General features: G+C 47.0%; 2 protein-coding genes across 11 annotated transcripts; one reads left to right on the top strand and one right to left on the bottom strand.

The window, feature by feature from the left end:
* Positions 1 to 14124, top strand: CSRNP2 (cysteine and serine rich nuclear protein 2). Of its 7 annotated transcripts, XM_032348187.1 has the most exons (6): positions 1 to 311; positions 1195 to 1345; positions 5441 to 5677; positions 6784 to 7043; positions 10076 to 10372; positions 12362 to 14124. In XM_032348187.1, the coding sequence occupies exons 3-6, from the start codon at positions 5527 to 5529 to the stop codon at positions 13283 to 13285; spliced, it is 1632 nt and encodes a 543-aa protein (XP_032204078.1). In that variant the 5' UTR covers positions 1 to 311; positions 1195 to 1345; positions 5441 to 5526; the 3' UTR covers positions 13286 to 14124. The 7 variants fall into 7 exon arrangements, with proteins under 7 accessions (XP_032204078.1, XP_032204074.1, XP_032204072.1 ...); XM_032348183.1 differs by lacking the exon at positions 1195 to 1345; XM_032348181.1 differs by lacking the exon at positions 1195 to 1345 and having other exon boundaries at positions 4517 to 5677.
* On the bottom strand, positions 11982 to 24839 carry LETMD1 (LETM1 domain containing 1). Of its 4 annotated transcripts, none has more exons than XM_032348197.1 (9): positions 24679 to 24839; positions 23995 to 24146; positions 21940 to 22055; positions 21231 to 21313; positions 19283 to 19469; positions 19058 to 19159; positions 18800 to 18952; positions 18100 to 18196; positions 11982 to 12402 (listed from the first exon to the last, which is right to left on the bottom strand). In XM_032348197.1, exons 1-9 carry the CDS (start codon positions 24798 to 24800, stop codon positions 12338 to 12340), a joined length of 1077 nt encoding a protein of 358 aa, XP_032204088.1. In that variant the 5' UTR covers positions 24801 to 24839; the 3' UTR covers positions 11982 to 12337. The 4 variants fall into 4 exon arrangements, with proteins under 4 accessions (XP_032204088.1, XP_032204087.1, XP_032204089.1 ...); XM_032348196.1 differs by lacking the exon at positions 11982 to 12402 and adding an exon at positions 16245 to 17202 and having other exon boundaries at positions 24679 to 24838; XM_032348198.1 differs by lacking the exons at positions 11982 to 12402; positions 24679 to 24839 and adding an exon at positions 16245 to 17202 and having other exon boundaries at positions 21940 to 22059; positions 23995 to 24098.
* Positions 24840 to 25969: the final 1130 nt, after the last annotated feature.

Genomic DNA, 25969 nt, shown 5'->3' with positions numbered 1-25969 from the left:
GGACGTGCCGGCGCCTATAAGAGCCGGAGCGCTGCGGCCGGAGCCTATTGTTAGCCGGAGCCGGGGCGGTTCTGGGCGTCTGCTACCGGGGGCGCCCGAGTTGCTGGAGCCGCCCGCCCTCCACCGCCTGCCGGCCGACCTGCCCACCCGCCCTCCCTCCCAGACCTGCCGCCCTGGGAACTCCCCGACCGTCGCCGCGGGCCCGGGACTCGCTATCTCCTCTCTCCTTCCCACCCGGGCTAGGGCGGCGGCGGCGGCGGCATCGGGGGCGGCAGAGACCAACACGGGAGGAGGCAGCAGCGGCGGGGCCGGTAATGGGCCTGGGGGTGCGGGGCGGAGGGTGCCGCCTCATCCTTTCTCGGGATCGGCCCTCGGGCGGCTGTGGAGGAGTGGTCAACCCAGAGCTGCGCGGATGGAGGGGTCAGAAATGAGGGAGGCTCGGACGGGAGCGGTCGGGGGGCGGGGAGCCAGGGCGCCGCTGGGAAAGGAAAGAGTCGGGAGAGGCGTGGGAGCTAGGGGCACGGAGGACGCGGGCCCGGACTGCGGGGGCAGCTCGGGGGAGACCGACGGGCGGCTTGGAAGCTGGCAGGATTGCGGATGAGGGTTGAGTTCGGAATGGAGTGGAGGTGATGTAGGATGGAGGGAAGTGAAGGAAGGGGAGGGCGGATAGAGGAAAATGTGGGAGGAGTGGTTGGGAATTTGTGAGTAGCAGGCAGGAAGGGATGAGGAAGACTGGGCAGGGGCTGCAGACGATTGGAATGAGCGGGAAGGTTAGCAGGAATCAGAGAAATGGGCCGGGAGCTGAAGGGTTCAATAGGGGTGTCCATTAAAGGGAACTGATGCCTTGACATGTCCTTTCGGCTCAGGTTCCTGATGTCTCCCATTTTTCTAGCGTTGTGGGGGAAAACGAAAGCATCACTTGCCCTGGCTGCTATCTTGATCATTTTCCACAGGCCCAAACACGCAACTGACTGCCATCCATCCCTTTTAGTGCCATGGTCTTGATTTATCCTTTTAAAGGGGTTAGAGTGGCAGTGTGACACACAAACCGTTCTTCAGTATGAAATGTTAGAAGTTATCCCCAAGAGACACAGTGTCCTCTTGTCCTATAGTTTTCAGTTTAAGGTAAATTCATAGTTTATTCAGATTTTTATTTCTTTTCTGACGTTACATCTTGCTAATCTCCAAACCCAGGAGGATGTTGGTGTGTGCCAGAGTTATAAATGACTGGATATCCTTGAGAGTTAATGGTTCCTGCAGCATCATGTTCCGGGTCTCCCACAGAGATCTTGTGTCCTCCATACCATGGTAGTTTAGACGTGGAAAGCCGAATTCTAACCTTGTGGTAATGAATGGGTAAAAAACCCAAAAACATAAAACAGTGTGGGCTAGAGGGGGGCTTCCTTAAAATACCTAGTTTAAACAGTATGTTTGCACTCAAGCACTTTATAAGTTCATGATCCTGGTAATCAGAAGGACATGCGGATCCATGAAATTCATAGTATTTGAAAATCAACAGCAATATCTTGTAAAAGAAGAAACAGGTCAGGTTATCTTACTCAGGTTTATCCAAACACTTGGCAGCAAACCTGCCTTCCTTCTAAGCCAGCTACAGAAGATAACCCTGACAATCCTACCAGAGATTTTGGTTCCTTGACCTTTAGCAGGAGGTTGGGTTCCAATGGCATGAAGAGGCTTTCTCCTGTGAGATATACCTTGTATTACTATTTTATACTCAAGAGAGAGGCTTTTGTTGCCTAACCTTTGCAAATACATGTTGAATCCAGAGAATTTTTCCCGGGCAAGTCCCTCTTTTGCTAGTCTCACATAAGCTGTGTTGTTTTGTTTTCTGTTTTGGAGAGGTTGTGATAGGAATCCTACAGGCCTGAAAAGGCTTAGATCTAGTACTAAAATGCACGTACGCTATAGATCTTTACTTGGTGCTAGCGTCATATCTTCTGTACTCTGTAGGTATGCTTTATTTCTTATACCTTTGGGAAATACTCAACTAGAAACACTTGAGAAAGGACCATAAGGCATGTAGCCAGAAAGTCAGCTGACCTTTCATTTCACTGGCATTAAAAAGCTTTTATGGGGGTTTGCATTATTTTCCCCAAAAGCATTTGTTGTTTGAGTTGGTGATTTTGACAGTTAACTGTCAGTTATGGCCTGCATTTCCAGTTTCACCTTCATTATTTCCGTATGGGTTTAGGTGCTTGGAGTATAAATCACAGGTGTTTCTCTTGAACACAGACATCGATCCTCTGCCAGTGAATGGTTGAGAGAGGTGGGAATGACTGATTTCGAGGTGTGGTTTGAAAAGAGGTTGATCTAATGAACTGGAAAGTGTGGGACCTATTCTGGTTGTTTCCGTTGCAAAGAGAGGTCTCTTCAGGCCACTGTGCAAATGGATGGGAGGTTTGTTTTTGGTGCGCAACCGAGTATCTTTTTCTGACAAGTCAAGTTCACACCAGAGTTGGGCAAGGAAGGCTGGGTTGAAATTTAAATTTATACTGTTGTCAGGACAGAATCAATGGATTGTATATATAGTGGAGCAAATGTCAGAGAAAGTGATGCAGAGCGGTCCTGGGTAGGGTGAGGAGAGCTCAGTCAGTATGCACATTACTTACCTACATAGCCAGGGGTTCAGATGATCCCCCGGCATTTTAAGGAAAATACCTTTCTCCTAGGTTTCACATCTTTTCTTTCTCTCTACTTTCTTTTTTCTCCCCTCTTTCTTACCTCCCTCTTATCATTGCCCAGAAGCCACTATTCCAGGAGTGGAAGTGGGAACGACATAGAGAAAAGGGCAAAGGAGAGTGGAACAAAGAGCCAGCAATCCTTGCTGCACCAGAGGAAGTGATCCCCCTGAGGGCAGCTGGGTTGAGACAGTGAGAATTTTAATAATAAAGATGATTTTGGACCAAACCCAGCCTCATGCAGGGCATAAAGAGAAATAGTCAAAGGGAAGCCACACTCCTGGAAGCAAAGAGACGCTGGAGGAAAGAATAGGACTGCACATCTGCTTCCAGGCCAAGGAAGAAGCCACTTTCCCCATAGCAACACTAGACATCTCAGTGAAAACTAGAGCTGGTCTTAGGCCCTTTCTGAGAAAGCAGATTTTTCTGCGCAGTCTGAGTTTTCATCTGGTTGATAAGGTTTTTAAGTGGGGAGGAAAAATTCAGTTCGGTTGTCAACATTATTCTCTCTCTCTCTCTCTCTCTTTTTTTTTTTTTTTAAAGATTTTATTTATCTATTGACAGAGAGAGAGATCACAAGTAGGCAGAGAGGCAGGCTGGGGAAGGGGAAAGCAGGCTCCCTACTAAGCAGAAAGCCCCACGACACAGGGCCTACAACACAGGACCTACGGTGCAGGGCCAGGGCCAGGGCCAATCCCAGCCGAAGGCAGAGGCTTAACCCACTGAGCCACCCAAGTGCCCCAACTCGCTTTTAATTTTATCCCACCCACATTAAGTTCTCAATTTTAAAGATTACCGCCCCCCCATCCTTGAATGGATGGGGATTTATTAGTTAAGAGGTATCTTTAAGGAGCACCTGGATGGCTCAGTTGTTGGACAGCTGCCTTCAGCTCGGGTCATGATCCCAGGGTCCTGGGATCAAGTCCCGCAGGGCTCCCTACTCAGTGGGAAACCTACTTCTCCCTCTCCCATTCCCCCTGCTTGTGTTCCCTCTCTCACTGTGTCTCTATCAAATAAATAAATAAAATCTTTAAAAAAAATAAAAAAAGAGGTATCTTTAAGCCCAGCCGAAATCTTACCACATTAAAAGGTCCTTGGCTCTATTTTTACATGTCCTGGGAATGTGACCTCCAGTGGTAAGATGAGTAACCTAAAGAACAGAATTGACACCTTGGGTTCCTTTTTACATTTAATTACAGTTATTAGCAAGTACTTGATTTTTCCCCCCTCCCTGGCCAAATTTATTTCAAGAATGTGCTTGTCGGAGACCTACGATGGCTGAGGTTTCTTAGGTACATCTTGTGACTCGAGTGTGAATGTTCATGGGATCTGGACAGATAGATCAGGAAGTGTCTTCGCTCAAGTACTTACTAAGTCTGGTTGAATCTGTAGCAGGCATCTCGCAGCACCATGGTGTATTCTGGGTAGCTGCTCTGCAGTAATGCAGCCCTGTCTTCCTGGGCAGTGTTATTCCTGCTGCATAATTAGCAACTAGTGAGATCATAGTCTGGGGAGATTCTGGCATTACTGAGGCAAAGCAGGGAGGCTTCGTAGCGTCACGTGTGGCTCCGGCTCTGACAGCATTTCTGTCAAGCAGATTCATCTTCTTGGGAACTTAAGTTCAAAGACGGAGAAGGAGAAAGCTTTGTCCCTGGGAAATGGACCATCCCGGACTCTGTGTGTACGTGACGTTTCAAAAACCCTGCCTACCATGTTGATGACACCAGAGCCAACTGTCACTTTTTTGCTATTTGTTTTTCCTGGGCCGGCTTCTTTGCAGAGGGCTAAGATGGTAAAGCTAAGTTTTCCTCGCACAGGGGCTGGTGGTTGGCCAGCTGGGCCCAATTTTATGGAGATGTATGAGATTGAAAAGGAGTCGGGCTTTTCAAGGCAGTGCCGATTCTAATCTTCAGTCCATTCTTCAGAACGGAATTTGACCTTTCTAGCAGCCTGATGAGAAACTTCACCCTTGTAAAGATCTGGGTGTAAGTGTTTTCCTGGGCTTCTGATAAACTCTGAACTCCAGAGCCTAGAGCAGTATTTGTCCCAAAGTGTGTTCCAAGAATCACTTGCCCACCCGCAGTGAGACACTATGGAAACAGAGGGTTCCATGATCAGGTGTGGGGACCCCTGCGCTATGTTTGCTCTCACCCTTCACCACGCTCGTTAGCATAGTAAAAGCCTCCAAGCTGTCCTGTCATTAGCATTCTTCTAAACTATTTGGACACAGCGGTCCTATTTCCACGTAAAGCTATTAATATCCGTGGAACTAGTTGGTTTAATGTATACACTTTGGGAAAAGCCAGGCTAAATTTTCACTAGGAAAAATAATTGGATCTAGTCTGGGTTTGGGCCCAGCCTAATTCTGCCTGTGATCTCCAGTCCCTGGTGCTGGCCCCTTGGAGAGCTCTCCTGTGTGCGCTCAGGAGCCGCTCCCGTTATTCCCGGGCTAATGAAACCCAGAGCCCAGCTGGCCTGGAACCAGAGGCCTTCACTCTGCTCAGAAAGGTGCTGCTGTTACTCATCTCATTATTTTAGAGCGACTGAGACTGGAGGGCCTGAAGGGAAATAAAAGTAGGAAAATGTTGGCCAGAATAAGTAGAGAAATGACCTTGTCTCGAGAGACCAGACATCAGTGCTAGCTCAGGGACTTACTTTCTTCATTTGGAGAGCTGTATGTATAGACTTGGGAGGGGTCTGGCTCAGAACAGGAATGCTGATTCCTCTTTTCCCCTGGGCAGAATCCTAATGCGCCTGACTAACCGGTGGTGAGCAGGGCCTTTGGGGCCAACGTGGTGGGCTCCCCAAGGAAACCCCTTTGAAACCAATGGATGCATTCACGGGATCGAGTCTCAAGAGGAAGTTTGATGATGTGGATGTGGGCTCATCGGTTTCCAACTCAGATGATGAGATCTCCAGCAGTGACAGTGCTGACAGCTGTGACAGCCTCAATCCTCCTACAGCTGCCAGCTTCACACGTGAGTGAGCCCCTCCACCCCCGGCCTCCACCCACATCCTCTGAGCATCAGAGCCCACTGCAGTCCTTGAGACAGCTTCTTCTCTCTGGCAGGGGGCTTTTCCCTGAATCATGGTCTTTTCCATTCTTAGCCCAGCCTTACTCTTCGGAGGACTTGATTGCTCTAATATCATAGACTTAGGTCTAACTTATTCTAGCTGATTTTTCCTATGCTGTGGTTTATAGGTCCCCAGAACGGGCAGAATTAAATTGAAGAAGTCGTCCAGGATTCTACCCTTAACCGACCAGAGTACCACACAGTTGTAGCTCTAGAAGGACATACATGTTGCCTGGACAACTGGGGCAGCTAGCTCCAGATTTCCCAATTCTCATGGCTCCATTAATTTCTTGGAAAGAACCTCTGATTCTATAGATCAGAGGTTACCTATGGACCAGATCTGGCCCTCTGCCCATTTTTGTAAATAAAGTTTTATTGGCACACAGCCACACACATTGTAATTGCTTTCATATCACAGTGGCAGAGTTGAGTAGCTGTAGCAGAGATCTTATGGTATTTACTGTCGGGCCCCTTAAAGAAGAAGTATACCATCCCCAGCTCTAGATAACACTGCCCAATAGAATTTTCTGTTATGATACAAGTGTTCTATATCTGCAATGCCCAGTATGGTAGCCATTAGCCATATGTAGCTCTGAGCACTTGAAATGTGATTAGTGTAACTGAGGAGCTGAATTTAAGTTTTGGGTTTTTTTTTTTTTTTTTTTTTTTTTAATTACTACTTTCAATTGCCACATGTGGCTGGTAGTTGTCGCATTGGACAGTGAAGCCGTATAGATTGTTAGAGCCTGAAAAGATTACCTAGAGATCTTCTTCCCAGCTAATGTCCAAAATTAGCTCTTGGGGTCATCTCTTTGGGTAAAGTCAGCCTGGAGGCAGTGGTACAGACCAGCCGATGTTCAGGGTCCCTCCCAACTGTGCATTTATGACAGGAAGATTAGAAGTGTTTCAAGGCACAGACAATAACTGAGCACCTAGGCTGATGAGAAAGAATGAGGGCCCCAGGCAGGCCGTTTTGGGGTTGGTAAAACCGCTCTGTGCTCCCTTCTCAGCCACATCCATCCTCAAGCGACAGAAGCAACTGCGGAGGAAGAATGTCCGCTTTGACCAGGTGACTGTATACTACTTTGCCCGGCGCCAGGGTTTCACCAGTGTGCCCAGCCAGGGAGGGAGCTCGCTGGGCATGGCCCAGCGCCATAACTCTGTGCGCAGCTACACGCTCTGTGAGTTTGCTCAGGAGCAGGAGGTCAACCATCGGGAGATTCTTCGTGAGCATCTGAAGGAAGAGAAACTCCATGCCAAGAAGATGAAGGTGCCTAAAGGGGTCTGGGGTCTGGGGTGCAGTTACTTAACCATGTGCCAAGACAAAAGTGGGAAACCATCTAGGTCTCTTGGTTATTTAATTTGTCTGTTGCCCTTGGCGTGTAGAGATTCCAGATCTTTCTAGTGAGAAGTCTCAGATTTGGAATCAAATCTCAGTCTGAGACACCATTCTTTCTGTCTCTGGTGGGGAATCTACACAAGATAGCAAAATGACTTGCTTAGAATTCCCTACCCTTGCCCCCTCAGCCAGTTTTTTACAAGTTTAAGGTGCGAATACCTGAAAACATTCAAGTCTGTCACCCCGGGAACCCGAGGAAGCACATTGTTTCACTTTCTTGTCAGATGACTATCTGTTGTCCCAGTGCACAAAACAGGCTTTCTCCAGTAGACCCTGCTGTTTATGAAACCTCCGTCCCCCCAGGTGATGGTCTTTTGGGTGTAAGCAACAGCATTACCACACAGCTATTTCAGTTTGTACAGTACTGGGCCTGCCATTGGATGCCATACCCGCTCTTCGAGTTTAGGAGGAGAGCAGGGCTGGAAGAAGACCCATTTCGTACGGGATGGCTGTTTACAGCCGCCCAGTTGCTCTTGGCACTGCTTGGCCCTCCACAGCCATACTTTCCACCGGGCCGCAACAACTCCCCTCCCCCCGCTCTACCCTGAGTTCCTAGTTCCAAATTTGGAGAACACTGCTCTCCGCCTGGCCAAGTTTCTTATGGGCCCAAAGCATGCGGACCTATATTCAAACAGGTGGGTGCATTATTTCCAGAGTTGTGGGTGAAATCCCCGAACATGGGGTGGTTGGAGAACTGAGGGCAGAGGATGTGGGCTAAAGGCATCTCATTCCTGTCTCCCTCTGCCAGCGACGTCTCCTTCCCGCAGCCCACTCCCGGAGCCTTCCACCTGTTTTTCTGACTGGAATGACATTGAGGCGTCCCTTTCTTGTGTCTGAGGAATTCCTTCACTGACCCTATCACCTTCCTGCTGCTATAGCAACAGCAGGGGAAATAAACACTGTTCTCACCATTTGCGGCGAAGGCTTTTCTTCCCTTTGCCTAGAAGAAACCTCTCTGCTAGATCTGGTCGAGGGATAACCTGGCAAAGCACGATTCCGTCCTGCTCTCTGGCCTCGCTTGTCAGAGGTCTAGGGACAGAGCCAGGCAACTTTGAGGCTGACGTAGGATTACTACTTAGTAGCTGATTTAGTGAAGAGCAGCACGAGTGTGGCAACTGATAAATCTTTCTGTGTCAAGAGAAAACCCTTACTTTGCCCTCCCCGGGTCCAGTTTTCTTTTCTTAGAAAATTTTCCCATCTTCAGTACTCTACAGGGGAGAATGTTAATCTAAAAAAATATATCCTTCGCATCTCCCATGTGCCATCTAATACTTTCCTTTTTAGGCTGTTCGCTCCCCCACCCCCTACCCACCCAAAAAAGCTCCTGGTACTCTGGAGCTTTAATGATGTGTAATTGTTCTAATCCTTCCATTATTATTATTATTATTATTTTTAATTCTGGCCTTTTACTAACATGGAAGTCATTATTTGGGGGAGTATGAATTGGAGATCCAGCTTTACTTAGTTTTCAGAAAAATATCCAGTTATCCCAATATCATTTAATGACCAGAGGACTCACTCTCTCACTTGAGTTGAAATGCCACCTCTGTTGTGTTACATGAAACTCTTACATCTATGTGGGTTTCTTCCTATTGCATCTCTAATCTCTCTCCCTGGAGAGGACAGCGGGAGGGAGGGTGCTTAGGAGGAGCCCATCCCCAGCAAAACAAACAAGGGGAGCAGTCCCAAGGTTGGCAGAAGGGCCCCTCACCATGGGTCTGCCTGGCACAGAAATAACAGACCAGGAAACACCCAGAAGTACCGCTGTGTTTGTCCCCCTCCCCCCCCTTCCCCCAAACAAACACAACAGGTGTGGAGCTGATTAGCCGGGTCTGTTGCATCATCTGTCTCCCAGGAGTTGTTCCTTTACTAGCACTCATCTGTGGCTGGGTCTGATGAAATAAACCGGCCCCTCCAGGAGCTTGGCTCTCATCCTGCTGGTAGCTTTCAGAGCTCTGGGCATCATGCAGTCTCATTTTCTTTCCTTGAATTCTCGCGTGAGTTTTCAAAACTCACCCGGCCAGATTGTCTTCAGCCTGTCCTTCCACGAAGACTCCCTTTTCCTGGTTCTCTGTCTTTTCTCAGTCCAGAGAACCCAGATTTCTGCCTCTAGAGAGTACCCCAGTATTATATACACCTCCCTACTTCACCTACAGCTTTTCTTTGAAATCAAATAAAAAGGATTAGGAAGGAGAATGAGTGTATTCTAGGCTGTGGGTTGGAAGTGAGGGCTTGGATAGTCGTTTAATTGGTCGGTTTTTTTCTCCTCCCAGTGAAATGAAGCTCTTGTGTGTGTGCAGACAGTTCTTCACACTGTGGGGCTTCAGTTTCCTTGCGAAGACCTGGTAGCCTTGTACTACACTTTAGTGTGCTCTTTGTGGTTTTGGGTCCTTGGGGGTACAGATTGAAGGGTGTCTTGCAAGTTGTCTAGATATCCAAGGAACATCCAGCCATTGGCAGACCTCCTCCCTGTCGTTAGAAGGCAAGTTCGCTAAAGTTACGGGATCCAGGGCTGGGAATGGAGGGTATATTTGTGGGAAAATACTATTTTCTAGGAGGGACAATGAGACACAGGCTTTGAGAAACTTTGATCCAGAAAGGTGATAGCCTCTGTGTTGACAGGGAGGTGTTAGAGCTGCCAAAGGCTGCCTGCCTTCCTGCTCTCGATTTATTCTCTTAAACAATCCAGTATGGTGGTAGCGAGTAGCCACATGTGGCTATTTATACTCAATTAAAATGAAATAAAATTAAAAAGTTTCCCTTCTGCTTTGTGCTGGCCGCATGTACAAGAGCTCAGTAGCTACATGTGCTACGAGCAGCATGGATATACCCATCATAGCAGAAAGTTCTTTCGGGTCTGTTGCTCTCAAGGCTAACCTTTCCTTCCTCCTGTCTCCCGGTAGCTGACCAAGAATGGGACGGTGGAGTCGGTGGAGGCTGATGGCCTGACCCTGGATGATGTCTCAGATGAAGATATCGATGTGGAAAATGTGGAGGTGGACGATTACTTCTTCCTGCAGCCCCTGCCCACCAAACGGCGACGGGCTTTGCTCAGGGCTTCAGGGGTGCACCGCATTGATGCTGAAGAGAAGCAAGAACTTCGAGCCATCCGCCTGTCACGTGAAGAGTGTGGTTGTGACTGTCGCCTCTATTGTGACCCAGAAGCCTGTGCCTGTAGTCAGGCTGGGATTAAATGCCAGGTCAGTCCAAGTTTGCCTGAGATGGCAGACCTAGAGTCTCAGGCAGGTGGTGTGGGGACCAGTGAACATGGGAGGCTGCCCTTCGTCTGTGGGTGGATTCCCCATGACTGGCAACACTCCCTAGTTCCACAGCCCTTCTCCACCAAGGGAAAAAACCAAGCATGACAGGATTCCTAAGCTGGGGAGATAGCAATTATCTTTCTGTGTTTCTCACCTCAGAAGTGATAAGCAGCAGCTGTCAGCAGATGGGGGAACATGGGTTAATACATTGAATGTTAGTAGCTGTTCCTTAAATATTGACTGATTTCATGAGCTAAAAGGAAGCAGAGAGATGAGGTAGGCCTTCAGGTTTTATCTTGCAAACACTCACAGGACCTCTACTCCAATTTTGTAAAACTCAAAATAATTCTCGGGTTCATGTAATTCAGGATCAGACTTGGCCTGGCAGAGCTCAAGTCCAGTGTCCTAAAAGATGGAAGACATCATCCCCTAGCTGGCCTGAAGGGACAGCTTAGAAGGCAGTTCTCCATTGAAAATAGCAGTACCATCCCAAAGGATGAAATTTATTTGGAACTTGTATACTGAGGATGTGGTGCTGAGTCCTTGTGGTTGAATGTATCCTAATGAACCTTTTCTTTCTTGTTTTTAGGTAGGTAATAGCTGTAGCAGATCTGGCCAAATACTGCTTTTCAGACTGAAGTCCCATAATGAATCAGTCTGTTATACAGTCCTGAGAATAGTCCTAAGAATTGGACTGCTCCTAAGAACTGGAATGGAGAGTTCTAGAAGTTGGTATCATAGGAAGACATTGTATATTTGTATATGTATATTTGCTCATGTTTTTTGTGGGGTTTTTTTTGGTATGTGTGGGCTTCTTTCCTTTTTGGGGTCCAAAAGGGAGATAAAGGAGGCAGAGAGGATCTCCTTTCCAGATATTTCTGGTCTGTAAACTACATACCTTAGTAACTGCTCTGGACCTCAGCTGGTCCACCATCAGGGAAAGATGAACCAGGTGGTAAAAAGCTGGCCATTGTTAATGTTTGAACTGTCATTGTAGCACCCTAGCAAAACTAAGGCACTTTTGCTTAGTTTCCATAGAATATATTGCTTTAGATCAGCTAGATCTTCCACTTCGTTTCCTTGTCACTGCAGAAGGCAGTAGTAGGCTTGGGCCCCGGCCTTTGTTTTCTCAATAAACTAGGTGAATTCTGGATAAGTCTCTGAGGCACAAAAATTTCTTCTACTGTGAGAACTGTCAGCATTCAGAGGTATCTTTGGACTTTTTAACTGGAAAGGCCCTTTAACATTTTTGGCTACATTTTATTTGGTAGAGGAAACAAAGCCCTGAAGACATAAAGACTTTTTTTTTTTTTTTTTTTTTTTAAAGATTTTTACCCATTTATTTGACAGAAAGACAGCAAAAGAGGGAATACAAGCAGGGGGAGTGGGAGAGAGAGAAGCAGGCTTCCTGTTGAGCAGGGAGCCTGATGTGACACTCAGTCCCAGGACTCCAGGATCATGACTTGAGCTAAAGGCAGACGCTTAACGACTGAGCCACCCAGGCCTCTTTTTTTTCCCCCTAAGATTTTATGTATTTGAGAAAGAACAAGAAGAGGAGAGAAAGGAAGGGAGAGGAATGAGAAGACTCTGCGCTGAGCGCGGAGCCTGATGCAGGGCTTGATGCCACGACCCTGAGGCCACGGCCTGAGTCTAAACCCAAGAGTCAGATGCTTAAGTGACGAGGTGCCCCTGAGATAAAGGACCTTCCTGAGGGCACACTGCTACTTCATGGCTGTGCTGGAACTGAAACTACCTGACAGCTACCACGTAGTGCTCTGTTAGGTCACGCTGCGAGTTACATTTGTTCCTGGTGGTTCCTCTTTTAAGACCTCAAATTCCAGCTGCCTATTTGCTGCCAGCTCATGTCTCCACTCTCCATCGTTAAGTCTGGTGGTCTCAACTTCCTCAACCTTCTTGTCCTCTCCTCAGGTGGACCGCATGTCCTTTCCATGTGGCTGTTCGAGGGATGGCTGTGGGAACATGGCCGGGCGCATTGAATTTAATCCCATCCGGGTCCGGACTCATTACCTCCACACCATCATGAAGCTGGAGCTGGAGAGCAAGCGGCAGGTGAGCCGCCCACCGGCCCCCGACGAGGAGCCCTCACCCACGGCCAGCTGCAGCCTGACGGGAGCCCAAGGCTCAGAGACACAGGACTTCCAGGAGTTCATTGCTGAGAACGAGACGGCAGTGATGCACCTGCAGAGCGCAGAGGAACTCGAGCGGCTCAAGGCAGAGGAAGACGCCAGCGGCTCTAGTGCCAGCCTGGACTCCAGCATAGAGAGCCTGGGCGTGTGCATTCTGGAGGAGCCCCTGGCTGTTCCCGAAGAGCTGTGCCCGGGCCTGACAGCCCCCATTCTCATCCAGGCTCAGCTGCCCCCAGGCTCCTCGGTCCTGTGTTTTGCTGAGAACTCCGACCACCCCACTGCCTCAGCAGTGACCAGCCCATCCTATTTGAACAGCGGGCCCCTGGTGTATTACCAGGTGGAGCAGAGGCCAGTCCTGGGGCTGAAAGGAGAGCCCAATACAGAAGAAGTCCCACCCTCTTTCCCCAAGGAGAAGGATCTGAATGTCTTCTCCCTCCCGGTTACCTCACTGGTGGCTTGCAGCCCCACAGACCCAGCTGCCCTGTGTAAATCCGAAGTGGGGAAAACGTCCACTCTGGAAGCGCTAGTGCCCGGAGATTGTAACACTGAGGAGCCTGAGAATGAAGACTTCCGCCCTTCGTGGTCCCCCTCGAGCCTCCCCTTCCGCACGGACAATGAAGAGGGCTGTGTGGTGGAGAAAACCTCCCAGCCGAGTGAGGACAGGCCCCCGGAAGATTCTTCGTTAGAACTCCCTCTGGCAGTCTGACGTGGGGATGGAGAGTCCACCTCTTACCCATTCTCTATTTATTCCCTTATTTTATCTAACACCATTTCAAAACAAAACTGTAGAAGCAGCTGCTACTCCCATGTTATTTTATTGGGGTCGGGGGGGAGGGATGGGTGGGAAAGAATTGTTTGTAAAAGTATTTTTTAAAGGGTAAACGGAACCAAGGAGACCAGTCCCAGCTCAGTCTGGGGAGTGTCTTGGGGCAGAGGCGGCTGCACAGTGCCGTATACTGAGCCTTCTGGGCCCCTGGAACAAAGGAGGAGGATCTCCCAGGAGAAGTTAGGTAATTCAAGCAGCTATTCGTTCCATAGGGACCAGAACACAGTGATTTGAATGGCATGACAAAGCCCCTTCTCCTTTCCCAAGCTCCAGGTGGGGTACAAGCTCATTTTCTCATCAATCACCCCGATACCCCTCTTGGGTGGTATCATCAGCTGGAGTATCTGGTCAGATCTAGAGTGGAGCAGATGGAAGGGTCTCTGCTCCTGTAGAAAACCTCCAGGATTTATGAAAATTTAACCTGCCTTCCCTGGCCCCCCATTTGGTAAATAAGTTAATATTTGACCTGTTTGGTGTTCTCTGACCTGTTCCCCACACTGGGGATACCCGGTCTGTAACTTGAATTATTTCTTTCATGTGTTCTTAGGTACTAAAGTTAAACTTGGCTATTTATCTTTCTTTCCCCTTCTGTCCTTTTCCCTTAAAGAAAAAGCTAGATTAGCTGGGGATGTGGCCTGAAGAGCCGGAGTCCCCTGTCTAAGGCCCGCTCTGTCAGGCACTTTTAGGCTGGGACTCACACATCCCACGGGAGGCATATATAGAACACTATGTCCAAAAGAGGCAGCGGGGACAGGGTGCTGTCTGGCAAGAAGACTTTATTTGTGCCACACTTGCTTTTTCACCCAGGTCTTTCCCCCACTCTGGGAGGTTTGAGCTTTAAAGGAAGAGAGGATGTGGCAATCTAAAGTCACGGACTAGTTTTTGTTCTATTTTTCTGTATCTACCCTTGTGGTCCTTGGATATACAGGGTTGGAGAGTTCTTAAACTATTCCTGTCCACTCCCCCCACGACCCCAAGAACTGCAAATATTTATCGGATCCCTCCATCCTGATAAGTAAAAACTGGAAGCCAAACCAATTCTTAAATGCAGCTCCCAGGTTCCAAAGAATTCAAGTTCTATGACCTTTGAGATCTATTAAGTGGGACTCAAATTCAGCTCTTACCTCGATGGGGGGACACGGTTCCTGTTTATCTTAATGTCCAGCTTATGTTCCAGGATGACCACTGCGAAATTCTTTTTATTAGTAGTTCTCTCTGTCTCCGTTTGGAGGCAGGAGGGAGCAGAATACTCTTCTCTAGCACCCTTTACATCATGCTTCACTTCTGGTATGTTAAGTGGCAAAGAACAAGTGAAAACCTTTTTGATTTTGGTGGGGGAGAGAACTCTTCCCACTTACCTTGCTCACCCAGCCTTTTCCTGTGGGCCGTTAAAGCACCCTTTCTGTATGTCCCAACATCAGTTTACCTATCCAATCTCTCACCTGAGCCTGTGAGGCCCTGTACTTAAAAGATGAACCCAGTCTGCCTCTCCTGTTCATTCCCGGTTTTGCTTGGTTTTACATTTGGAGGGGAGTTCTTAAGTACAGGACCTTGTCTTCCCCCATCCCCTAGCCTCACAAAACAGTCTTTTAAGTACCTGAGATCTAGACACTCCCAAGCTGAGCCCCACTCTCTCACCTTCGGCTGGCCACTTGAGTACAAGACTGAAGCTTCACTGCAAATTCGACTCTGGAAAAGAATTTTCCTGAAAGTTTCTGGTGGGGGGAGGGCACTACACATTTCCTCCTCAGGAAGGGTCGAGCCTCACCTAGGAAGTGGATTCCAGCTGCTCAATAAGAGACACTTTAGCCTTTGGGATCAAACCAGGAATCTAAATCTAATTGTCAAACTGATGGCCAACCCCCAAGATAATTGGTTTTTCTGAAAAACTAGTTTCTTCACCTGATCTTAGCCAAAAGGCCAAGAAACGAGATATCTGAAAAACTAGTTTTTTCATCCAAGTCCATCCCTCCATTAACTCAACAATTCTGACTCATGCTGATCCCAAGTTTTTTAATGCTGAATATTAACATTGAGCATTAATCATCTTGTCAAGCAAAGGGCCTTTTCTACAACCTAGTCCATCTCGTTTCTGGTGCTACCTGAGCTGGACAGAATTCTAGCTCATGGTTGCTAGAAAAGCTAAGCCTAGGCCTCTGATCATAGGAGCAGATGGCCTCGGTCCTGCTCAGTCTAGGCCTAAATAAATCTCATTATTGCAACTCATTTTCCAGTTTCCTTTCTCACATCCTGTACACAGGTAGTATTTTCAATGTGAATCCAAAGCTTGTCTGGGTCTCTGAAAAGATTTTTTTTTTTCCTTTTAGGTCCTTTACATTGTGATAATGCTGTATTTAAAGAGAATATTTAAATGTAATATTAAAGAAATATTCAAAAGAACAGTGTGTTATTCTTTATCTTGGCAGTCTTGTTAATTGTTAGAGAAAGGGTGTTTCTCTAGCATCATCTATAAAACTAGGTCAGTTAGAGGTTAATGTTAACAACATTATGGTAGAAAAATAGAATATTCTCTTTGGAGCATCAAGAGCTTGACTTGCATCATATGCTTTTATGTACCTCTTCAGCTAAAGTAGGTCCTGATCCTACCCTGCTGGAGCTTTCCTCTGCCTATAGTCCCTACTTTGGGGGCTCATTTGTTAATCCCAAATTCCCTCTTCCTTGGGCCATCTTAAAATCAAAGAGCACTGACGTCGAATCAGCTCCCTCAGAACTTCCATCCCACCAGAAGCTTCTATTCCGACCACCTCCATCCCCCATTAATTAGGTTCTGTCAGTCTTGTCAAAGGAGCTTTAGCAAAAAAAATTAGAGTATGCATAAGTCATTTGCAGCAACTGGTTTCAGGCAGTCTTTACTTGGCTTTAAAACAGTGCTTCATGCATTTACAATAAGTTACACAGACGAAAGCTAAACCCAACTTGCTCACAATGCAGGCCTCTCCTGGTCTCCCAGGCGGGGCAGTGCCTAGAACCTTCGAGGTTTAATTCATGGCCCAGGGAAGGGGCCACTGTCTGTCACAGCACAGTGGAGGCAGCAGAGCTGAAGATCCTTAGGGGCTGCCCCACAGCCCAGAAACAGATAAGGGGGCGGTGAATGGGCAAGAAGCACTTGCATTTCCTTTTATCTTTTCCATTAGTTCCCATATATGAGTAACTATTTGCTTGGGGGGGAAAAATGTTCAAGGATTTGGAAAGGAAAGGGAGTGGTTAACCCAGTGCAGTGAGGGGACAAAAAAAAAAGCTATTTTTGGTCATCACAAGAAGCACTGAGGGCAGCACAGAAGTACACGCACAGATGTAAATGTGCCGATTTCAACAGTGCCGTTGCCCTCGCCACCCAGAAAATGGAACGAAAACACAGCTGTAAGGAATACAACAGTCGTCAAGCCCTTGGCCAAATGAGGAAAAAGCTCACTTCCTAGGACCTGAACTTAAAACCTTACAAGGAAAGGCCAGGATAGAGGCCACTGGCAGCTCCGGCTGATTCTGAGGAAGTTGGGATGATGGCGTACTCGGGAGCCCTCTGGGAAGAGGGTTCCTTTCAGTTCCAGCTCCCACATGGGCACCACGCGGGGAAGCCGACGGTACCTACTCCTCTGCCTCCCACACGCCTAATGGCGCACACAGCCCCCCTGCCGACCAGTGCTGTCTGGTACCACGCGGCTGTCCTCTGTGACCGCAGGACAAGGCCATCCACTCCACGTTCACTCAGCGCCCTGTCCCAGTGTAGTTGACGGAAAGCAGGACCACGTTGTGTAGTAAGAGGGACAGCTCAGCTTCTGTAAACACCATCAGTGTTAATAGCCTGGCCAGGGGACAGGTAGCCTTCTAACTGCCTTGAGGAATAGGGCTGGATACTAGAGGCAGGAAGCCGAGTGCAGAGGTGTGACATCAAGAGGCTACTGCTGTCAAAGTTCCCTGGCTTTGTTCTGGTCCTTGCATGTATGCTTTCCTTTCCTTCCACCAGACACTACTTTCTACTCAGACTCATTTCTTGACTCTGAAGGGGTGGTGGTAGAAAATTCAGAGATGGTAGTGCTACTAAACACCACTGTCACCCTTGGGATTCTTCTGGTAGAAGCTGGTGCTCTGGACATTTCTCGACTCCAGGGAGATTAGTAGGCCTAGCCTGGTATTCACAGGCTTAGAAAACATCAAGGCCTAGCCAAAGGTTCCACCAGGAGATCCAAGGCCTAATACCCACCCTTGGGTACTCTGCATTTAGCCAGCTGAGTGTTTTTGTTCTGAATTTGAAGGCCTTTAGACTAGTGCTCCTCAACTGGGATGATTTTGTTCTCTTCTCCCCACTGGACATCTAGCAATGTTTGGAGACATTCTGGGTTGTCGGAACTGGTGTGGAGGATGCCACTGGCATCTCATAGGTAGAGACCAGGGTCAGTGCCAGAGATCCTCTAACGCATGGGACATTAGCGTCAATAGTGCTGGGCCTGAGAAACTGCTTCCGGCTGGCACACGTGCCGTCTTGGGCTCCCACAGTCCTCACTACTCCCTCTTGTCTTGCATAGTCTACTTCATTACTGCTTATGCCCTTTCAGTTAGATATATACATTAAATAAGGGTCCCACGGTACTCCATAATCCACTCCAAAATAATCTTGGAATCAAGGAGAAAAATACTTTGGATTTTAGTGGCATAACCACAGGGATGTGTCTCACCTTTCAGGCTGCAGGAAATCTGTAGCCACTCTCCCAGCCAAGCTCGACACCTTTCTTCAGCAATATGGGTAGAATTCAGGCCACGAAGATAACAAGCCTGGATCACTCAGAAGAGGAACAGTCCTCAATAATCACATAGCAAATACGCCCATGAACTGTAAACCCACAAATAATTCAAAATCTCCTTTAAATAAGTTATAACCTCATGCCCACAAGAAACCTTTCTCCACGGCAATCTGAACTACAACACACAAGAGGACAAGCAAAGAGGCGTATATAACAGAAAATGGTAGGTCTAAAGAATAGTGTCCGCGGGGGGACCTGGGGGGCTCAGGCAGGTAGGCAGGTGCCTTTGGCTCAGGTCATGATCCCGGAGTCCTGGGATCTGCCTGCTGCTCCCCCAGCTTGTGCTCTCTCTCTCTTCCAAACAGATAAGTAACATCTTAAAAAGAAAAAAAAAAAAATCGTGTCCTCGGTTTTTGAAGGGCCCAGGGAAAAGAAATATAGACTGAAATTACATGGGCAATTCCTCTTCCATGAGTTAAGTTCACTGAGAAAAAAGACACAGAAAGGGGGTGAAAGAATAAAGAGTTTGGCCTTAGTTCTAACAAGCAAAACACGGAGCTCTCTGTAAGCTCCCAGCCCCATGAGCTCGGGAGCCCACCGAGGACTGAGGGTTGGTATTGCAGAAAGTTCTTACCGACTTCACCTCCTGGGGAGACAGCTGGCCAATCCCCAGCTTTGCCAAAGCTCTGTCCAGCTGGTGAATTACGATGGTATGAGTCTTTAAACGGTATCTCAACAAGAAAGAAGGCAGGTAAGGCGTGAGAAGCATGGCTCTACTCAGGGCTTTCTGTAACACATCAACACAGGAGGAGAAAGTCAACACAGTTAGCACCACCCACACGACCTGAGGCAAGGTGAGGCTGCGGGACACAGAAAGCCTCAAAGTGCTCACCATTTGCAAAGCATGGAGTTGCTTCATGCCCAGAGGATGGTTAGAGAAACACTCTCTCAGAGCCAGGATGTCATGTACTGCTGGGTGGGTACCATGCTGTATCTTGGGAGAGGTGAGAGATTGGCAGAGGTTAGGAAGGTCCTGCCTGGCCCTTTTTCCTAGTTTTAGTGCAAACAGGATCTCACAAGAGTCGGAGTTTGCAGGAAGGGTTAATTGGAGGAGTACCTTGGTGCACAGCTCTGTCATATGCCCTCGGAGTCCTGCGTCAGAAACCAGAGGGATAACCTTTTCTAAATAACAAAGGATTTCTGGGTGGGACCGCTTCCGGAGAGCATGATAGATATCTAAGAAATCAATCTGTTGCTTTGGGGTCCAGAAATGTTGGATGAGGAGCTGCCTAGGAAACAGGTACCTGAAAGGAAAAGGAATCACAATGTCACTTGCCACTGTCACAAAAGGCCTCTTTCAAAGCGATCCAAGAAGGCCTTCAGCAGACATGAGCACCAGGAAGAAGAGATGGAGACATGACTTCCCTCCCTACCTCACTGCTCTTTTCTGTAAATGAATCTCAGCCTGAGGTTTAAAGATACACTGAAGCACAATCTCAGGCGACATTACTGAGCTTATATGAAAGGAAGCAGTACTGGAACAGCCTCACATGCAGCAATTAGATAAAATGGCTTCATTTGAACTAAAGCATTTGAAGAACACATTTTGGATAGAGGTGGAGAGAGGCGCACACAGAGCCGCTCCTCGTATGTGATGCTGACAACCTCAAACTGTGGCACAGTCCGTATGTGTGTGTAAAACGTTCAATGCAAATTTGTTTTTTTAATTCATTTTTCCACATGTGTTAGTGGTTTTGAAGCATGGCCGCAAATTCCTTGGCATTCCTCTTACTGAGAAGGTCTATGTCCCCCTACTTTTAAAATCTGGGTAACTAACTGAACCAATAAAACAGAGCGGAGGGAGTCTTTGTGACCTCCAAGGCTAGGTTATAAAAGGCCAAGCAATTCCTATTTGCTGAAGCACTCACCCCTGGAGCCCTCAGCTGCCATTTTCTCTGAGGCCACCACATTAAAGAGGCCTGCAGGCACGCTACCTCAGAGATCCCGCCTTCCAGCCTCCCTGTTAAGGTACCAGATATGAGTGAGTTGAGAACATCCAGACTAGTCCCTTCATCAGCTAAATACTAGAGGGACTTCTGTCAACACCATATGAAAGAGAAAAATCAGTCATCCACCGGAACCCTGATTTCCTGACCCATAAGATCATGAAAAGCTACTAACCTTCAGGGTTGTTATACAGCAACAGATAACTAAAATAACATGCAAGATCACAGTTTAAAGGTGTCATCTTTGGGGGTACCTGGGTGGCTCAGTCGGTTAAGTGTCCGACTTGTGTTTTCGACTCAGGTCATGATCTCAGGGTTGTGGGATCAAGCCCCCTATTGGGTTCCATGCTCAGCAGGGAGTCTGCTTGGGACTCCCTCTCTTCCCCCCAACCCTGTGCTCACTCATTCCTGTCGTCTCTCTCTCAAAATAAATGAATAAATGTTTAAAAATAATAATAAAAACTGGGACGCCTGGGTGGCTCAGTGGGTTAAGTGTCTCCCTTTGGCTCAGGTCATGAACTCAAAATCCTGGGATTGAGCCCAATGTCAGGCTCCCTGTTCAGCGTGGAGTCTGCCTCTTCCTCTCTATCTGCCTCTCTCCTAGCTCATGTTCTCTCTTGCTCTGTCAAATAAATAAATAAATAAATCCAATCTTTGAAATAAATAAATTAATTAAATAAAACAGTCATCTTTGAATACAAGGTAAAGTAATAAGGATTTATGTTACCAGAATATGAAATGCATTTCTCTCCTGGAAAAAAAAGATTCTCCCAAATTCCTATGCTTCTTAGGAAGTGGGCTGCTGATTCTAGGGATGATGGAAAAGGTCATAATATTATTTCACAACACAAGGGGGTAGCTAAGAGACAGGCAAAGTCTAAGCTACCTACACCTACAGCTGATCCAGTAATCCAAGTGTTACTGAGTGGCTAATTAGAAGACTGGAGCAGGAAGTGTAATAATCTCTGCTACTTTTGAAATGGAAAGTTCTTTAAATAATTTTTAATTTAAAAAAATCTGTTTCTTCAATATGCTGGGAAGATAGAAATCTATACTCACATGAGCAAGAAGACCAGGTAGTTGGCAAAGGGTGGAATGGAAATAATACCTAGGAAAAGACACTTGGTGACGTCTCGACGGAACTAAGCAGAAATAAAGACAGATGCAGTTTTAACCCAAGTAAGTTCTTAATACAGTGAACAATCCCTCCCCCATACTGTGCAGTAAACTTCCACTGCAGCCCACAAAAGGATCAAGGTTATTTCTATCTACCTCTAGTTGGTAAGTACCTTGAGGATAGAAGCCCTGATTTGTTCATTTTGATATCCCAAGTCATGTTTAGTACGGGGCCTGACATTGTAATAAATCCCTCAACAAAGTCTTCCTGATATGCCAAATGGGTCCTAGGTTCTCACTTCTAGCTTCCAAACTACCCATCATGTCACCACCAAATACTATTTTCCTGCTGCCTTTTGGATCCCTGCAGATTTTTATATATTCAGAAATGAACTGGATTTTAGTATTTATAACTTGTATTTAGAAAGTCCTCCAGACTCTCTATGGAGCTCTATTTTAGAGGGCTACAACTCTGAATAAACCCAAGTCTAACAAATAACCTGATGTTCTCATTTAGTTCAATGCTTGATCTCACAGTGGAGGGGAAAAGGTTGATCAGGGGTGAACAAGGCAGGAAAGAAAAATGCTTGCACTCTTGGTTAGCTTTAATTACCTCACCATGAACTTCTGGACATCTGCCCCTGGCCCATACCTGTCTCAAATGCTCCATCTCCCGGTATGGAAGTTGATGAAACTCTATGTTATGCTTCCACATATTTGTCTTTATTCTTCTAGCCTTTTTGGCATCAGCCCATAACATCTGCAATCCTGCCTCATTAAAGTAGAGAACAAGAGTGTGATGTTATCCTAGTTTGTATCTTACCACAGCTTCCAACTCCCTGTTTACCCACAACACACCTACTTGACACTACTCTAAATCAGAACTCTAAACCAGGACACTTGAAACTCTTGTGAGACCACACTGTATCTCTCTTCTCATTCTTTATCCCCCTAGCATATCATCTCTCTTCCAGCCAACCTGGCCTTCTGTGATCTACTATGGAATGCTCTCCCTCTTCTGGTTCACTCTACTCATTCCCTCTTTAAAGTAAAATGCAAAAGCTCCCTAACCTCAGGAAATCTTGCTCAATTACCCTTATGTAGTCCCCAACCAGATATTAACTTATCTCCTTCTAGAACACTTTCAGAATACTGTAATTCAATATATTTCTATGGTTGCAATTTTTTTTTTGTTTATCTGATGATAATTCTTACATTTTATCTAAGACTTTAGTTTTTAAAAATGTTTTCATATTTGGGGCACCTGGGTGGCTCAGTGGGTTAAAGCCTCTGCCTTCGGCTCAGGTCATGATTCCAGGGTCCTGGGATCGAGCCCCGCATCGGACTCTCTGCTCAGTGGGGAGCCTGCTTCCTCCTCTCTCTCTGCCTGCCTCTCTGCCTACTTGTGATCTGTCTGTCAAATAAATAAATAAAAATCTTAAAAAAAAAAAGTTTTCATATTTATGAATGAAATGATATAATGTCTAGGTTGGTTTCAAAATAATACAGGAGAAGGCAAGTGTATAAATTAAGTACATCGGTGGCCACGAGTTGATAACTGTTGAAGTGAGGTTGAGTACATGAAAATTCATTATATTAATCTATTTTTGTATATATTTAAAAATTTCTATAATTAAAAGTTTAAAACAGGGCACAGAGGTGGCTCAGTAAGTTAGGCGTTCTGCCTTTGGCTCAGGTCATGATCCCAGGGTACTGGGATCCAGCCCTGTATCTAGTTCCCTGCTCAGTGCAATTGGCTTCTCCCTCTCCCTCTGTGTGTCCCTCCCCCTGCTCGAGCTCTCTTTCTAAAAAAATAAATAAAATCTTGAAAAATTAAAAGCTTAAAAAAACCCCAAAAACCAAAATGCTTTTCCAGGCCCTTTTCTCATTTAATCCTAGTTATAAACCTGGTAGCAGACATAGCAGCCATTCTGTTTCTACTTTAGATTTTGCAAGTCCATGAAGCTAGTAATAATCTTGATAACATTCACAGCTGACAACATGGTAGTTTACTGTAATTGCAGTTATGATAAAAGCATAGAGTACAATAACATAGACACGTTTATTGAGCACATACTATGATCAGGCCATAAGTAATTTATTGATGCATTTATTTAATCTTCACAGCCATATGATCTATAGGTAGGTCCCATTATTTTCCATATTTTACAGATGAGAAAACGAAGGGACGAGGAGCTTAAATAACTAGTCCAGTCACACAGCCAGTGACCTATCATCATATAGGTAATAGTGACCTATCATTATATACTCTTCTAGTAACTAGCACAGCTCTGATCTGAACAAAAACATTTAGAAAATAAGTATATGTAGTGTTGTTTCCACGATATGCTATCTAGGACAGATCTGTGACAAGCATTTGACCACATTTTCTTATGTGCCAAGTCAACTGACATCTCAAGGCAAGGTCTGTGAAGCCATAGATGCCTGTCCTTGTGCATGTCAAAGAATTCCTATAATAGTCGGCTGTGTGCGGCTAAGAAAAATGCAACAATAACTATATTCCCCCTGGATATTTTCTAGAAACGTTCTTCGAAAGTGCTGAGAACGAATTTAATCCTCAAGCATATATGAAACAGAAAACACCCCAGTTCACACCACATAGCAGAACATGCAAGTCATCTTACTTATTCTAAACTCTTTGACATTGCCCACGAACGGATTCAAGGGATTTCTATTTTGGTTTTACCTTTCATGAAGATTGTGTACATGACATAGAAGCGGGGAAAATGACGACCCAAGAAACGATGGTATTTCCCATTAATCACTTTTGTCTTGGCCACCACATAAGAGATCAAGCTCTTCACGTCTGCCTTTGGTGAAAGGTGAAGCTTTGAAGACCTACAAGGGAGATCAGAGACTGGGAATCAGTCCTTTACACTAATGTAAAACACCAGTCTCAAAGGATGTATGCTAAGACCTGAATCTTCGGAAATCCAAGGAAGATCTTGGGCATAAGGAGAGATAAGCAATCAGACTGAGGAAAAACGTCGCGCGGACGAGAGGTCAAGCATTAAGGAATATGGGTTGTGGTAGAAGTCTGCAGGGAGCGCAAAGCCTGAGGGACCATTTGAACAGCGTGCTAAGGCCAAAGAGATGGGATCGAGATAAACCGTAAAACCTAAGCCGAAAAGGGAGGCTGACAGATAAGTTCAGGACACGTGGGGCATTCGGAAAATATGGGGCACTCAGAGTTGTGACGGTCAGGAAGCTCCCTCACTGGTGCGACCGGGATGCGAGTTCTGAGCAGAAGAATAAAAGCCCCGGGGCCAGGGCGTGGAACGCTGAGGATTAAAGAGACCGCATGCAAACAAGGCTGACACTGGAAAGCCCTGTACATCAGAAACGCTTTCCTTTCTCCCAGGTCCCTCACCGAGGGGCCCCCCAGGCCAGGCCACAGCGAACAAGTTGCAGCTTCCGGGTGACATGAGGTCCGGGGGTGACCGCCGAACCCCACAGAGCAGCCCGAGCCCAGCACACCCTGGAGAGCGCCATCTTCACAGGGAAGGAGGGGTAGAAGGGAGGAGGTCGCCTTCAGGTCAAAGTTCACCGTACGTCACGTTTGTTGGAGAACGCATGCGCCTCTCCTGAGTGCTGATTGGTGTCCATGGACGGCCTGTCTGGAGCTCCTCAGGTGAGGAGCCAACGCTAAGACTAAGTGGAGAAAGAAGGAGCACGATTGGACGCAGCCAGGACTTCCTGGTTTAAAGGCGCCGGAAACTGGCTATCCCCGAGGCAGATGAGGACGTATGGTGGTGCTTGGGTTTGTGGTCTTGAGGACGTCCTCTCACTGAGGGCCTGCTGATCCCTCGGGATTCCCTAGGGCTTTTTGGCGCCGCCCTTGTCCTCTGTACATACCCCGGGCTTCCGGGCCTAGACGCTGTAGGTGCCGGGTGCCAGTGCCGCATTGCCTGGGGCCGCGGCGCCTCCTGGGGGCTGGGTAGACCTGCTGCTCCCTCTAGTGGTGGCGGCCGCAATAGGCCGGGAACTGTCCAGTGCCAGTGAGGTGGTCAGGGTTGGAGGCCTGGGAGCGGCCCCTGTGCACACTCAGTACCTTTTTGTTTTAGACGCCGGTTTCCAAACTAGGTTTGTGGGGATATGCCCTTCCTTAAGCGCCTCCTGAAGACCAAGGTCGGGTTTCAAATGTCACCTTTCTGAGAGGCTTTCTCTGACCACCCTATTTAAAACAATGTCCATAATAAGGTACACCCCCCCCCCCATCATCTTGTATAGCACTTACCTCTTAACACTGTTTATACATTTGTTTCCTTCTTTGGCCCCCTCCCGGAACTAGACAGGGCAAGTACCTTCTTGCCTTGTTCACTGTTGTACCTTAGCCTTAATACTAGGTGTCATTCCTAGAATGTAGTAAGTGCTCAATAAATATTTATTTTTTTAAAGTGGCCAAAACCCCAGCGTGGAGCCCAACACCGTGATCGAACTCACCACCCTGAAATCAAGACCTGAATCTTTTTTTTTTTTTTTAAGATTTTATTTTTTTGACAGAGCAAGATCACAAGTAGAGAGGCAGGCGTGGGGGGGGGGGGGTAGCAGGCTCCCTGCTGAGCAGAGAGCCCAATGCGGGGCTCAATCCCAGAACCCTGAGATCATGACCTGAGCTGAAGGCAGAGGCTTAACCCAATGAGCCACCCACGCAACCAAGA

The sequence above is a fragment of the Mustela erminea genome, chromosome 6, assembly GCF_009829155.1.
Source record: "Mustela erminea isolate mMusErm1 chromosome 6, mMusErm1.Pri, whole genome shotgun sequence".
In the NCBI taxonomy this organism is placed as follows: domain Eukaryota; kingdom Metazoa; phylum Chordata; class Mammalia; order Carnivora; family Mustelidae; genus Mustela; species Mustela erminea.
The sequence above is the reverse complement of the archived record's forward strand: the minus strand, read 5'-3'. Positions and strand labels throughout refer to the sequence as shown.